Here is a 15,273-nt window from a genome sequence, read left to right as displayed (position 1 = left end):
TTCACTAGTAATTCATTTGTGACGCCGACATTGCAATTTTCGTAAAATTCTAGATTGTCCCAATAAGCGTTTTAATGCGACATAGAGACATACCGAATACGTTGATTAAGTCCAGTTCCAGACAAGAATCTTTTGAGCTTTATGGGAGCGCACTACAGAAAAGAGTTGGCCCGTACGGGGATCGAACCCGCGACCTTGGCGTTATTAGCACCACGCTCTAACCAACTGAGCTAACCGGCCACTGCATACTGCTAACCATGACAACAAATGAAAAAAAACTTTCAGTGTACATTTTCCAACAGAACTATTTTTATTACATTAAATGCATTAGGCTTCCAGATGAGTATTTGTGTGGAGAATTTATGAAAGCACAATTGTATCAAGCTCTAAACCAATGGTAAATAAAAGTAGGCTAAAGTTTATGCCCGTTTCTAAAAGGAAACTTACCCAGCCAGGTAATTTTTCATGAACAATGCTTCCCTCTCCTGGTTGTCTGGAGAATTATCTACTAGATGCATATTATTAGACTACAGAAATGTGTAATTGGCCAGCGCACTTAGTAGCACCTCTGCTTGAAGAGAAGGGTAAGAAAGAGCATGAATTAGTGGTAAATGGCACTTAGATGGGAACAAAAGTACAAGAGGAGGATAAACACTACTAAGTAGTCAAACTAGATATTCACAGTGAAAACAGGTCCATGTCCAGATTTGGTCAAGTAATGTCATAAAATGTATTACTAGGTTTCAAGTTAACTGTCGTGTGTTAGGATGTGGAAGACCAAAATGGTGCCCATTGTTCTGTGGGAAGAGCAGGCCTTTCTGTGGGAGCAGAATCAGAAGTCGTAAATGGAAGTGAATGCGGATGTCATATGGGATATCAACAGCAATACATCAGAACCTCTGAGATACAAAGGAATCTGGAATGGAGGTTTTTCCAGAATATCAAAGTAATCTGCAAATACCCCAATTCTGGAACATCTTATTAAAAATAAGATATTCTAATTTTGTAGCTATAAACTTTAGCCCTTTGCTTAAATTTACCAATACAATCTGTAGCAATCAAGCTGTCATTAAAAAAATGGCACAATTAATTTCCCCTAAGCATTCCATTTATTAATCAATTAACAACGCCATGGTTCAGAAGTGATTATGATTTTACATTTTATTACACATCATGTAGACATATGAATTGGCACACTTAAAAGGCACACTTTTTTTTCTAAAAAAGACAGAAGAACATGAAAATCCTGAGATGCGTCTCAGGATTTTTTTTTCGCGGAGTATTTTGTCACTCAGTTGTCTTTTTATTTTTTGAGACCAGTCTCAGGGTTTGGTATCAGAGCCTCATCTCTGTATCACTGGTTCCTTTCTTTTTTCCCTGGTTTGTAAAGGCTTGTTTTTGGTTTCTCGAACCAGTTTTGTGGCTGGACAGGTTTGTCCTTCAAGACTTGGTGCTAACGCTTCCTGTAGCATTAGCTTTTCGTTCTCCATTATTAGTCGCTTCTGGTTCTCCGACACCCCCCACCATTACAATAAATACAATTCTGCCTCAGACAAACTGACAGGAAAACAAAAATGTAAATATCTACCAAAGAAAATATGTGCTCATGTGACAAACATTATCAATTTCACACATTAATGGTCTGGTGTTTTGGATAGTGATATGTTGGCCTAATGGGAAAAAATAATTTAGAAACAAGACAGATATAAAATATAATTTAAAAAATAATCAAAAGCATGACTAAGAGCATAATATTTTATTGACAGGGAAAATCATTCAGTGCATTTTTTTCTGTTTTTGTAATATAACTGAATCTTAAACATAACAATTTAGTAGCTCCAGAAAATATTCAATCAGATTGATATTTACCATAAAGGACAGCATAAGTAACTATCACCACTCTGCGGGGAACTCCCAATCGGGGATCATTTTTATCACTTAAATCCCCCTCTTTCATGCAACACATGTACCTCCTGTGCCACTTCCATGTTAGCATAAAGAGGAATTACTTGAAAAAAATTAATGATCATGGATCACAAAAAGCAAGTTGTAGTGAAACTATTTCAAAAATATAAGTTGTCTTATTATTACTGAAGATTAGTGTATATTATTAGTGTAGATTTCAGCATAGGAGAATATACAGTTCTTGAGATTAACACTAGAGACTCAGACTCTGTCACCCTACAGGGGAGAAAAATGAACTGCCGGGTCTTAGGTTGTGGTTGTGAAAATGTATATGCATGCCTGTGTGCACATGATTTCATTTGTGTGTGTTTGCATGTGTGTGTGTGTGTGTGTGTGTGTCTGACAGGTAGCCTATTCCTCCAGTACACTTGATCTTACTACAGCTGGCACAGGGACACTGAAGAATCAGGCCAAACATAAAACCCAGGATAGAGGGGTTCAGTGAACTTTGTGAAAAACACATGCAGGGGGATCACTGAATCAGAGGAGATGCTGTAGAAGGACAGAGTGCCTGCCGACCAATCAAGATACACCCCCACTCTATGGGAGGGGAAGGGGGAGGCAGGTATGTTTGTGTTCTTATCTCTGTGGCATGCAGAGTATTGGAATTTATTGTAATAAAGAATCCAAGAGTTTTCATTCTGTCCAAGCTCACACTCCTTACCTAGTCCTTTCCTGCTAATACTTTTATATGCCACTCCAATGTCAGCCCCTCTCCCTTTCCACTCAACCTCCCAGTAACATCGCCCAGACAGACCTTCTCTGCACAGCACTTGCGGGCTTGGGTCAAATCTCTCTGGGTGATCAGGATATGGCTGCTCCTCTGTTGCCAGTTCCATCGTCCTGTCACCCTCAGAGAGACACAGATTTCTGTTTGTTGTGTTGGGGTCCAGTGTGAGCTGACAAGCATCTGCAAACAAGAGGAAGGCTAATCAGGTTATTACAATAATTATTTTTATTATTTGTATAATTATGTGTGTGTTTGACTCAAGTATATGTAGGAGAGAGGAGACATAGCAGAGAATAAATGGGTGAGAAGAAATTGAGGAACTTCTTGGTCCTGGTTTTGAGGAATCTATTTCCTTTTTATATAAAAAGAATCTATTTCCTTTTGATATATAATATCTTTTTCTCCTCTCTCTATATCTAATTTCCATCTAAGTGAGACTTGATTATTTAATAAAGCTGTTCAGCACTAACAGACTTACATTTTCTCAGTCCTGGTTTGTTTCTGCTCTCTCCTCCATGGTCCGTACTGTAAGAATAGCAGAACAGACAGTGACTGAGCACCACACAGAAGAATAGACAGTAACTGAGTAACACAGCGTCTGAGATGTTGTGTGGAAACTCAGAGCCTTGCGACAATGAGCAAGCTCTTCTGCCTCCGCTACCCCACTCTGCACTTACAGCAGTGTCTCAAGCGCACAGCTGGGGTCCTCCATTCCAGCAGAGAGTGCTCTCACTCCTGACTCCCCAGGATGATTGTAGGTTAAATCCAGCACTCTGAGTTGAGAGGGATTTGAACGCACGGCTGTAGCCAAGTCAATACAGCCTTTCTCTGTGACTCGACAGCCTGACAGCCTGAAAAGAGATGGAGAAAAAAGTTTTCTGAAGATGGTGGTGTGTATTTCAATATTTGTAGCGAACATCGTAACTGTAGCTGCCTGACGTAAGTTGCCAACTCGCTATGGTCTGTCTGCATCTCTCGTGTAAGGGGATATGATAGCATTATGGCACATTATGCAGGGGAGTTAGCAGAACAGTGCATTTAGAAACATTAGCAGTAGAATTTTCATCACCTCAGGCTCTGAAGTTTACATTGTTGGTCTTCCAATCCAGTGCAGAGTGCTTTCACTCCTGAATCTTGCAAGTCATTGTCACTGAGCTCCAGATCTCTCAGCTCTGAGTGGGGCAAACGCAGTACTAAGGCCAAAACATCACAGCAGTCCCCCGTGAGATCACAATGACTCACACTGTGGAGAGAATAAAACAGGATCTCAGCTCTCTATACAAATGCATATACAAAGTTTAAAATTGCTTAATATACACAAAGCAAACTTGTATGCACACAATATGTTCATTAAGACTAATTCTAAAGAAGTTTCGTCTAACTATGCTCTAACAAACTAGTATCATATAGGAACGCTGGCACAGAAGCAAGGTGATGAGATAGAGGAGTAAGGTCAGATGCCCACATAAACTCCAACCCTGTACTTACACCAGCTTCTCTAGTTTACAGTTGGGGTCCCCCAGTCCTGCAGAGAGTTGTCTCATTCCTGAATCTCCTAGACGGTTGTTTCTCAAATCCAGCTCTCTCAGGTGTGATGTGTTTGAACACAGAGCTGGTGCCAGAGAAACACAGTCTCTCTCAGTGAGTTGACAGCTTGACAGCCTGTACAGAGAAAGAGATGCGAGTCCTTCACTCTTCTGCCTCTAGACAATCCACAAGTACAGTATGTATCAGCCTTTTATAGACATTACAGCTGCTATAGATGTCTATTGCAATACATGTTATGACATAAACACAAAATGCAGTTTATAAAGGTATTCTATGTCACAGCAATACTCACTCCAGTGACTGAAGTGTACAGTTTTCACTTGCCAATACAGAAAATAGTGGCTCCAGTCGCAAATCTCCCAGGTTATTGTTGCAGAGGTCAAGTCTCTGTAGTTTGCAGTTTTTACTGCTCAGGTATTCGCAGAGCAACTTCACTCCTGTATCTCCAAAATCACTGTTACAGAGGCTCAGACTCTGTAGTTTACAATTTGGACTGATCAGACCAGGATAGAGAAGCTCCATTCCTGAATCTCCCAGGTTATTGTGGCTGAGGTTCAGTTCTTGTAGATGCGAAGGAACTGACTGTAGAGCCAAGGCCACAGAACGGCACGATTTCTCTGTGAGACTACAACGGTCCAGTCTGCATGGAAATGGGTACATATGGTTACATGTCAGTTACAAAGCAATGACCTAATGATAGTTTTCAGAGATGAACAGTGGTACTGCTGACCAGAAAAAGGCAAGTGGTCTGAGCTAGTCTCTGGACCTGAAATCAGATGTTCTCCTTGTCTGAAGCATGTGAAGTTTTACATGTGGTTCTGACTCAGTTGTCTCCCTTCACCCATAAAATTAAAGACTATGCAGGGTTGCTCATTCACATTTACCATGGCCCTTTCCATTTTAGGTGAGTTTTCAATCTCAAATTCACCAGACAAATATCTGGCTTCAGGCCTACTCTCATGTCCACATAAAATTCCAAGTTACTTGAAGTTTTTACCCAGGAATGAGTTGAGATAACTTGTTAGATCCACCTATAATCAAAATGGTCACATCCTGAACACAGAGCATAGATAAACCAGGTATACCAGGGGCTCACAGACTTGATCCAGGGGCCCCTGAGTTGCTTGTTCTCATTTAATTTCAATTGCAATCCCTGAACAATTGCAACCCCAGTGAACTGTTATTTTCAATGAGAGACTTTTAGTGCACAGTAAAATGTTCAGTATTAAATCAACTCTCAGAGAGGACATATGGTCCTAATTGGACTCGGATGTGCTCTGTCAGAGTTGTATTAACATTGGTCTGTTAAGGGAAGAGGGATCGAGTGCACCACACAGACACAGAGACGAATACTTCTGATATCAAGTTGGATTAATTAATTAAATGGCACCAATTATATTCCTCTGAAACAACGATTTTAACAGTGGCATTTCACATTTTCATGTTTCCCCCAGTTTGGAATAATTATGACTATTGAGCAACCAATATATCACCCACACCTGCACAGTAGGAGCACAGCTGCTTACTGTAAGTGTGTGCCCTCATTGATGGACTTTCCCTAAAGCCACTGTTCATTTTTCACCCTACACCTCCACCTCCACCTCCACCTTGTTTTGCCTGCCCACTCTGGGCAACGAGGGTGTCATTGGGATCAATGGATGCAGTCTACCTGTCTGGACCAGGCCAATTTGGTTCCTATCTCAGCATCAGTCATAGCTCTCTGATGATACAGCTAAGCCTGAGGATTGGACCTATAACTAAAAGAATCATCATTTATCGCTTCACATTTATGGACTGACTAAAGAATTAAAGCTGTGTGATAAATTTTTGCCCTCTTAGAGACTTTGTGATTTGGGATGTATAATGCTGGATATCAACAATCAGCATTCAGAAAAATCTATTTAAGAAAAGGGAACTCTGACTGGATGTAACTATTCTGCCAGGTCATACCTACAACTGGATCTCAAATCCTTTTCCCATGATTTTTTTGGAACAGCTCATCATGGTTAGTAGACATGTGACACTGGTTGTGAAGAAAAGAAAACCTGACACAGCTTTCATCATATCATTATCAGCTATTTCATAATATGAGAAAACAAGGTCTATCCCCACCTTTAATTGTGAAGCTTAGGTGTATCAAATAAGGTTGGCAAATAATATTAACATACCATTTGGTGAAGACCCAAATTCTAGTCTGTCAAAACCATTGTTGTCATGTAAATAATGCATAGAGAATTTTGCTTCCCATACCTTTAAACTGAATTTTGCAGATCATATGAAAACTAAGAATACTTACATAGCCTTCCTGCTGTACTTGATGACTGGTATCAGTCTCTCCTGACCTACTGCTGATGTGTTGTAAGTCTTCAAGTCAAACTCATCAAAAACATCTTCTGACATCAATAAAACAAAGGCCAGAGCTGAGCACTGATGTGGATCCAGCCTTTTATCAGACAGTGTTCCAGATCTGAGGGATGTCTGGATTTCCTCTACAAGAGAGTTGGCTTTCAGTTCATTCAGACAGTGGAACAGATTGATGGTCCTCTCTGCTGAGGATTCCGCCCTGATCTTCTTCTTGATGTAAGCCACCGTTTCCTCAATGTTCTTTGATATGCTAATTTTCTGTTTCAGAAACCCTCCTAAAAGAGTCTGATTAGTGTCCGATGAGAGACCGAGGAGGAATCGGAGGAACAGGTCCAGGTGTCCATTTCTACTCTCCAATGCTTGATCCACTGCATTCTTGTATAACTCGAACAACTGAATGCTGACATCCTGAGATTGTGGCGTCTCTGGTGCGAGGATGTTTCGCTTCTCGGTTACACATGAATGAAACACAAACAAGGCAGCCATATACTCCTGGACACTAAGATGCACAAAGCAGTAGACTTTCTCCTGGTGCAGCCCAAACTCCTCTTTAAAGATTTCTGTGAACACTCCAGAGAACACTGAAGCTTTTGGGACATCAATGCCACATTCTCTTAAGTCTTCTACATAGAATATCAAATTACCTTTTTCCAGCTGTTTAAAAGCCAACTGTCCTAGTTTTAGGATGATTTCTGCATCTGACTCCAACATCATCTTTGGGTTTGTCTGACTGGTGCCATCATACTTCTGATTCTTCACATTCGTCTGAATGAGCAGGAAGTGCGTGTACAATTCAGTCAGATTTGTAGGGAGTTCTCCATTGTGTGCTTCACTCAGCAGCGTCTCCAGAACAGAAGTTGAAATCCAACAGAAGATTGGTATGTGACACATGATGTAGAGACTCCTGGATGACTTTATGTGTGAGATAACTCTGCGTGCCATGTTTGGATCTCCGATTCTCTTTCTGAAGTACTCCTCCTTCTGTGGGTTATTGAACCCACGTACCTCTGTTACCCGATCTATGCACACAGATGCGATTTGATTGGCTGCTGCTGGTCGGGAGGTGATCCAGAGGAGAGCAGAGGGAAGCAGATTCCCCTTAATGAGGTTTGTAAGCAGCATGTCTACTGATGTTGACTCTGTTACATCAGAGCAGATTTCATTGTGCTGGAAATCTAGAGGAAGTCGACATTCATCTAGACCATCAAAGATCAACACTTTTTTGACATCATCATTGGCAACATTTTCAATTTCTTTCAGTTCGGGAAAATAGTGCTGGAGGAGTTGCATGAGACTGAATTTTCTCTCCGCCATCAAATTCAGATCTCGAAAAGGAAGAATGAAGATGAAATTCACATCTGGATTGGCTTTTCCTTCAGCCCAGTCAAGAATGAACTTATGAACAGAGTAGGTTTTTCCAATACCAGCAATCCCCTTGGTTAGCACAATTCTGATTGGCCCTATTTGACCTGGTAGAGGTTTAAAGATGTCATTGCAGTCTATTACAGTTTCCTGTGCCATTTGTCTCTTGGATATTGCCTCAATTTGTCTCACCTCATGTTCATTATTTATGTCCCCACTTCCCCCTTCTGTAATGTAGAGCTCTGTAAAAATCTCATTGAAGAGGGCCGAGCGGCCCTGCCTTTCGAAACCTTCAAATATGCATTCAAATTTCTTCTTCAGATTAGTTCTCAATGTCTGTTGGTCTCTAAATATGGATTCATCTGAGGAGGAATAAAAGATTTTGAAAAATAAGTCAAGAACCTTTGGTATGCATGTCTGTAAAGCAGAATATGAATTTACAACTGCATCTGTCAAAGTATAACAGAATATTAACAAAATATATACTATGCAAATGCTAACATCGGGTATTATTTACTTTTGAAATATTAAACTGTTATTATCTTTAAAACATACTAAATTTTTCAATTTCCAAAAATTAAATCTTCTGGAAACATTGAAATGGGAGAAAACGTACTCTTCTGGTGGTCTTTCTCAAGTGAGCCATCAAGATCCTTCTGAGACTGAAATACAGACGTGAAGAAATTAAAATGGGACAAACATGTAATGGGGTTGGAGATTGGCAGATGGCAGGGCAGGGAGGTGTACATTGTGGACTGGGGGGAGGGGTGGAGGGGAGAAGGGGCGGATCCATTACTGTAATGATGTGCTTTGGATAAAAGTGCTATATTAATGCAGTCCATTTGCCATACATGTACGAGATTTTCCAGTTCAATTTATCTTGAGAAAAACTGGATAAGATTTTGTTAAGTCATATCATACCTTTTTAGCGATGGTTGAACCATTGGATCGGTCTCTCATCTCTACCTGAGAGCAGAACCCTGTTGACCATTGTGCCCTGAGAAGGGAACATTTAAAAATAACACCACACAGCGCCCATGATGATAAGGGTGCTGTAGTACATTCTGCTCTGTCAGGATTTAGACTTGAAACTGGGTTGCTCAGAATTAATCCCACTTTTGTGATTTTTTTTTTTTTTTGCATTTTTGAGGCCGTTGTAGAAGATTTGATTTGCTGATGACCCTGACTTCATGCCGAAGTGATAAAACTGGCAATACAAATAGATGCTGGGAAATTCAAAACAGAAAAAAGCAAATGGGCAGAGGTTGTGCTGAATTTACACAGTGCCTTCAGAATGCTTAATCTCTTCCTGGGGAGGTTCAGGGAGAACTTTCAACTAAGTGTTACTTTTCCAGAGGCTCCGTGATACAGTACAAAATCAGAGACTCTGGGATATTTCATTTTAAATCAAATTAACAATTATTAAATAAATAAAACAGTTGACCATATGCACTTTGTCATACATATGTACAACTGAGTATGTGATTTAATATTATACCAGTTTCTCAACTGAAAATGAGCCTTGTCGTTGCTATGTCTGGCAAAATTAATATGCATTTACAGTTTTACAGTTACATTAGGAGAGCAGAATATACAGTTACAGTAACATTAGCAGAGCAGAATATATAATATATTAGCAGAGCAGCTTGTCCAGCTATACGTCTCTCCTATAGGTTTTCAAACTAAAGTACTGTAACTTTAAGAAACCATTAACCATACCTCCCCAAATTACAACTGTTTTTAATCTATGCTCAATCAACACATAATGAATGAACATTTTAAATGAATTTAATGTGTTACTGTCTGTAAGCATAATATAATAATAGCACTGGAAATACCATATAAATTATCCATATTCCAACCATTGATGGGACATGTGACCCTATTTCCTGGTCAGATACATTTGTTACCTCCCTTTCAACATCCATTTTTACATCTTTCTCTAGTTCCTTATCCAGTGACACCTTTACATTAATTTAACTTAATTTGGTGAAAACCAAATATTCCTTATATCAATCTATCTGTCGTGTCTAGCTTGGATTTCTGAGCCACTGGTCATATCCTGTCTCCAGTTCCCCCAGAATATGCATGGAGCAGCAGGTAACAGACCCCAAAGGTTTTGAACCACTATCTCTTGAGAGTTTTGTATCTTCAAATCTCATCTCAGTGATTGCTTCTAAGAATTAAAGCTCTTGAAATTGTAAACGAAACCTTTCTAATGACTTTCAGTTAGATGCTGTACAGTAGAGCTGATTTTGAGTATTAACGTAAGTATATACTCAAAGTATAGTATTAAGTATAGAACTTGCAAAATTGTTCACAAATTCTTTTTAAGCCCTTCTGCAAAATCCTTGCAAGGCCTCTTGCCCTCAATAATATGCTAACTTCCCAGGATCTACAGCCCTTCTACATTACCTTTTATCACCTGAAAAGTCTCCCTCAAAGTTGACTGGATGAAACATTGAGTCAGTACTTTTCATCGATAGATGGCTGGGTACAGGTGACACTGCTCTCTCCAACTGGATCCTGTGAACAGAACACATTTAATGACCATGACCTCTTACCTTCAATAATATGCTAACTACCCAGGATCTACAGCCCTCCTACATTACCTTTTATCACCTGATGAGTCTCCCCCAAAGTTGACTGGATGAAACATTGAGTCAGTACTTTTCATCGATAGATGGCTGGGTACAGGTGACACTGCTCTCTCCAACTGGATCCTGTGAACAGAACACATTTAATGACCATGACCTCTTACCTTCAATGATATGCTAACTACCCAGGATCTACAGCCCTCCTACATTACCTTTTATCACCTGAAAAGTCTCCCTCAAAGTTGACTGGATGAAACATTGAGTCAGTACTTTTCATCGATAGATGGCTGGGTACAGGTGACACTGCTCTCTCCAACTGGATCCTGTGAACAGAACACATTTAATGACCATGACCTATTACCTTCAATAATATGCTAACTACCCAGGATCTACAGCCCTCCTACATTACCTTTTATCACCTGATGAGTCTCCCCCAAAGTTGACTGGATGAAACATTGAGTCAGTACTTTTCATCGATAGATGGCTGGGTACAGGTGACACTGCTCTCTCCAACTGGATCCTGTGAACAGAACACATTTAATGACCATGACCTCTTATCTTCAATAATATGCTAACTAGCCAGGATCTACAGCCCTCCTATATTACCTTTTATCACCTGAAAAGTCTCCCCCAAAGTTGACCGGATGAGACATTGAGTCAGTACTTTTCATCGACCTGTGACACAATCACATTACAAATGATTATAGAAAAATGCATCTTAGTCATACATAATACACAAATAACTAATGCAGATATTACTTATGCAGACATAACTAGCATGAATTGATGCACATGCACACACAAACACGTTACATTACATTAAGTGCATACTGTGATGTACAATAAGTGCATACTGAAGGTCATTGGAACAACTACAAAACACAGGTCGGACAAGGTACCATACTCATTATGTAACAGTTATCCATAGACACGAACACATTCACACAGTCCAGTTCACATAGTAAGCATAGGCTAGGTCAGAAAATTATGGTAAGTCAAACTAGGAGGCATGATGATGAGCTACAACATCAAGATAATGATACAAGTGCAATATAAGTGCTGGATGGAGATTCAACGGTAACATGAAAGTGCTAGAGGAACAAGATAGAAGCATACAAGTGATAAGAGCGATCCTAGATTTGGAGTGCCCTGCAGAGTAGTGATAGTTAGTCCAGGTGCAGTCTAAAGAGATGCGTCTTCAGACCACGTTGGAAGATGGGTAATGATCGAGTGGTTCGTAGAGGAACCCACACACATACACAGGTCTTCACAGGTGCTTTTTGGGCACAGCAGGGAGTTGTTGATACAACCTAATTTAATAAAACTATCATACTTTTTCCTTTTAGAACTGAGCATTCCAGAGCTGGTCTCAGACATCTCAGAGAGACTCGATTCGAAGTCAGCAGACCTATCCTTTCGCTTCTGAGACATCCTCACTGCTGAGTCAGTGTGGCCATTTCAGGAATACGAGACCAGGAGTTCAGAATGGACTGCATGACACAAATCAGTAGGCCTGTATGGACAGACAGACAGAAACACACACATAGTTTTAAGTACACATTATCAAGCCATCTAAGCATCTTGATAAGGTTAAAATGAAAATTATACTGTCATAAGAGTTCTTTCATATACACCAGCCATATTCAAATGCATCACTAACAATTACATTGACAGAATGACACTTAGAATGTGGATATGTGGCGGGGTGTACTAAAGTTGTTTTGGTTTAATAGGTTTTCTAGTTGCTGTTGCTGCAAAATAATCACTTTCCCTAATCATAGGTGGTGGAGACGTAGCTACAGGGAAAGTGAAACATCAAAAGCAACGTACAGAAATGCCAAGTCACTGAAGCAGACAAAGCACTGCCAATAACCCTTTAAAAGTAAAAAATCTAAGTCGTTAAAAGCATTGGTATCAAAATTTACCGCAAATATTGTCTATCTTTCACTTCTGTTTACGTTATTAGGCCTAGATGGTTCCTCTACGTTTGCCGAAAATGCGCCACTGCGGGCGCCCCTGGCTGACGGCATAAAAACATCTAAATTAACAATATAGAGTCGTTTCTGAACATTGTTTCTGACATTTTATTAAATGACATATCATAATATGTCAAAATAGACCAACTTATTTTCACCTGTGCTGCTTCGTTTCAAACAGAAATGTGTACGCAGAAAACTTGATGAGACAATCGCTGTTTCATAATGTAGACGATGTTTTCCTGACGTTTAAAGCGTCTTTTGGATAGGGCAATATTTTTTAGATTTATAAGCATTCCAAAATGCAGATACTCTACACCCCATTAAAGAGCGCATGGGACCCACTTACCTCTTTTATTCTTATTCTTTTTTTTTATGTTTCCCCTGCCGTTGTGTCCTTTGATCGTTTATAGCCCAATGGTTTCGCTTTCACTTTCTTCACACGAGTTGCACCCCTTGCGGTCACGTGATTTGGGTAGAAATGACTATGAGGCAGGGCAGATGTTAACATAGTAGTTAGTGTGGTAGGAAGATGTTTGAGTGGGAAAAGTGAACAAATACAATGAAATTATATTATATTACTAAAACACAATATTATCCTATTACATTATATACTGCCTGGCCAAAAAAAAAAGTCGCCGTTTGGATTTTTTTGGACAGTGCCCACTGTACAAGCCTCTGGAGGCAGTTTTATGATCTGGGGTTGCTTCAGTTGGTCAGGTCTAGGCTGAGCAACGTTATGTGGCAATAAAATTAAGTCAGCTGAGTACCTGAATGTACTGAATGACCAGGTTATCCCATCAATGGATTTTTCTTCCCTGACGGCACGGGCATAATCAAGGAAGACAATGCCATGATTCATCGGGCTCAAATTGTGAAAGAGTTGTTCTGGGAGCATGAGGAATCATTTTCACACATGAATTGGCCACCACAGAGTCCTGACCTTAACCCCGTTGAAAGTCTTCGAGATGTGCTGGAGAAGACCTTACGGAGTGGTTCGACTCTCCTATTGTGAATATAAGATAATGCAATTCTGGACGGAAATAAATGTTTTGACGTTGCATAAGGCTGTCAAAACAATGCCACGACGAATGTGCATGCACATATATGTTATGGGAAAACATGTAGTGCAGTGTATTGTTTCATTCTTAGTGATGGACACCAAATTTTTCTATGGCAGAGGAAAGGGTAGCAAAGCTGTGGTCCCCCTTGATCCAGAGGAGTCAGACATAGAGGACAGTGATGAGGACTTGGATGATCCTGACTATGTGCCAAGGCACACAGGTGACACAGTTGAAGAGCTACCAATCCCTGAGCTTAGTGAGCCTGATACACGCCCAGCCTGTGGCCCACAGCGAGGGCGATGCAAACTCTGCCCAAAGGGGGTGTCACGATAGAAGTGTGCAGAGTGTGGCGTCTTCCTATGTCTAAACAGCACACAGCAGTGCTTTGTCACGCATCATCTCAAATGAAAGCTGAAAATGAGGTGAATAAGAGATTCCAAATCTGATCATTTGAAAAAATATGTTCAGGACTGAGCATGAACTCAGATACATGCAATGGGTGTTTTTTAAAGTTTAAAGTTTTTTAAGTTTTGTTCATGAGTTTATACTTAAAATAAAATGGCGATGTATGAAACGGTGCCTGATTATAAACCAGAAATTCCACACAATGGAAATATACATATACATACACAGATGTTCCAAATCGTAGTTAATGATATGTTCGATATGAAATATGTAATCAAAATGAAATCAATGATACCTGGAATGAATGTTTTTTTTACATACATATTTAAAATGTCAATATATACATATTTGTGGACCTAGCCATTGTAATTGATAGGACATTTACAGACCAAAAACATGTTGATGGAGTGTAAAAAAAGCAATAAACTGTTTTCAGGTTTTAAAGAGAGATTAAAATGATTATGTTCCAGGAAGAAATGTTCAGAAATATAGCAATTTGTGAATAGCAGCTTTTACCATAAACTGACATCTCAACCAAGGTCTATAATTACTAAAAAAGGGGTCAAGTTATGAAAGAAAACTGTTAGATATTGTTATTTGGTGCTCTAGTAATAGGTATTTATGGTTAATTAATTTTTTCATCACCTATTTCAATGAGTGACAGATAAAGGGTTAAAACTTTCCTGTGCGTTCTACATTACTCTTTACGGGAACCCGATTGTGACCCAAATCTACCACTGGCGAAGTTACTACTTGCGCTTTCAATACCCCAATAAATGAATGAATCAATCAATAAATTAATTAATAAATGCTTCAGAATTCCATATTCAATACCCCAAAATGGCAAATAAATTAAATGCATGCCGTTTTTTTAGTTCCATAATTTTTTTTAATTCCATAAAATAATCAATTCAAATAGTAAATTATGTTTATTAAAAATTCCATAAACAAATTAAGTCAAATTGTTAGTGGTCTGCAAGAGTGCATTAGAGTTTGCGGAAAACAGTCAGATTAAATTATTTTATTGAATTTTTAATAGTGGCATGTATTTAATTGAATGGCCATTTTTGAGGACTCAACCATCTCAGAATTCCAAATTCCCACTGTAAAAAGGCCCAGAATCCATTGCATGAATATTTTGGAATGTGGGCTTCAAGAATGTATAAGGGTTTGCTTAAAACAGTTTGATTTAATTATTTCATATATTTTTTAAGAAGCATCATGTATGGCCATTGAATGGCCATTTTGGGGGAATTTGCTAT

At 39.4% G+C, this 15,273-nt stretch overlaps 1 protein-coding gene and 1 non-coding gene across 6 annotated transcripts; both read right to left on the bottom strand.

Annotated features, from left to right (window-relative positions):
* Nucleotides 1-166: 166 nt before the first annotated feature.
* On the bottom strand, nt 167-240 carry trnai-aau. Its single transcript has one exon. It is a non-coding gene; the product is annotated as a tRNA-Ile (tRNA).
* A 1,141-nt stretch (nt 241-1,381) lies between these two features.
* On the bottom strand, nt 1,382-12,993 carry LOC118231460 (protein NLRC3-like). 5 transcript variants are annotated; one of them, XM_035425267.1, is made up of 16 exons: nt 12,892-12,993; nt 11,900-12,079; nt 11,173-11,241; nt 10,976-11,086; nt 10,779-10,889; nt 10,582-10,692; nt 10,385-10,495; nt 8,891-8,966; nt 8,586-8,631; nt 6,540-8,331; nt 4,536-4,883; nt 4,184-4,357; nt 3,765-3,938; nt 3,373-3,546; nt 3,174-3,220; nt 1,382-2,875 (listed from the first exon to the last, which is right to left on the bottom strand). In XM_035425267.1, the coding sequence occupies exons 2-16, from the start codon at nt 11,995-11,997 to the stop codon at nt 2,343-2,345; spliced, it is 3,975 nt and encodes a 1,324-aa protein (XP_035281158.1). In that variant the 5' UTR covers nt 11,998-12,079; nt 12,892-12,993; the 3' UTR covers nt 1,382-2,342. The 5 variants fall into 5 exon arrangements, with proteins under 5 accessions (XP_035281158.1, XP_035281161.1, XP_035281160.1 ...); XM_035425270.1 differs by lacking the exon at nt 4,536-4,883; XM_035425269.1 differs by lacking the exon at nt 10,385-10,495.
* Nucleotides 12,994-15,273: the final 2,280 nt, after the last annotated feature.

The sequence above is a fragment of the Anguilla anguilla genome, chromosome 7 (genome assembly GCF_013347855.1).
Source record: "Anguilla anguilla isolate fAngAng1 chromosome 7, fAngAng1.pri, whole genome shotgun sequence".
Classification (NCBI taxonomy): Eukaryota; Metazoa; Chordata; class Actinopteri; order Anguilliformes; family Anguillidae; genus Anguilla; species Anguilla anguilla.
The sequence above is the reverse complement of the archived record's forward strand: the minus strand, read 5'-3'. Positions and strand labels throughout refer to the sequence as shown.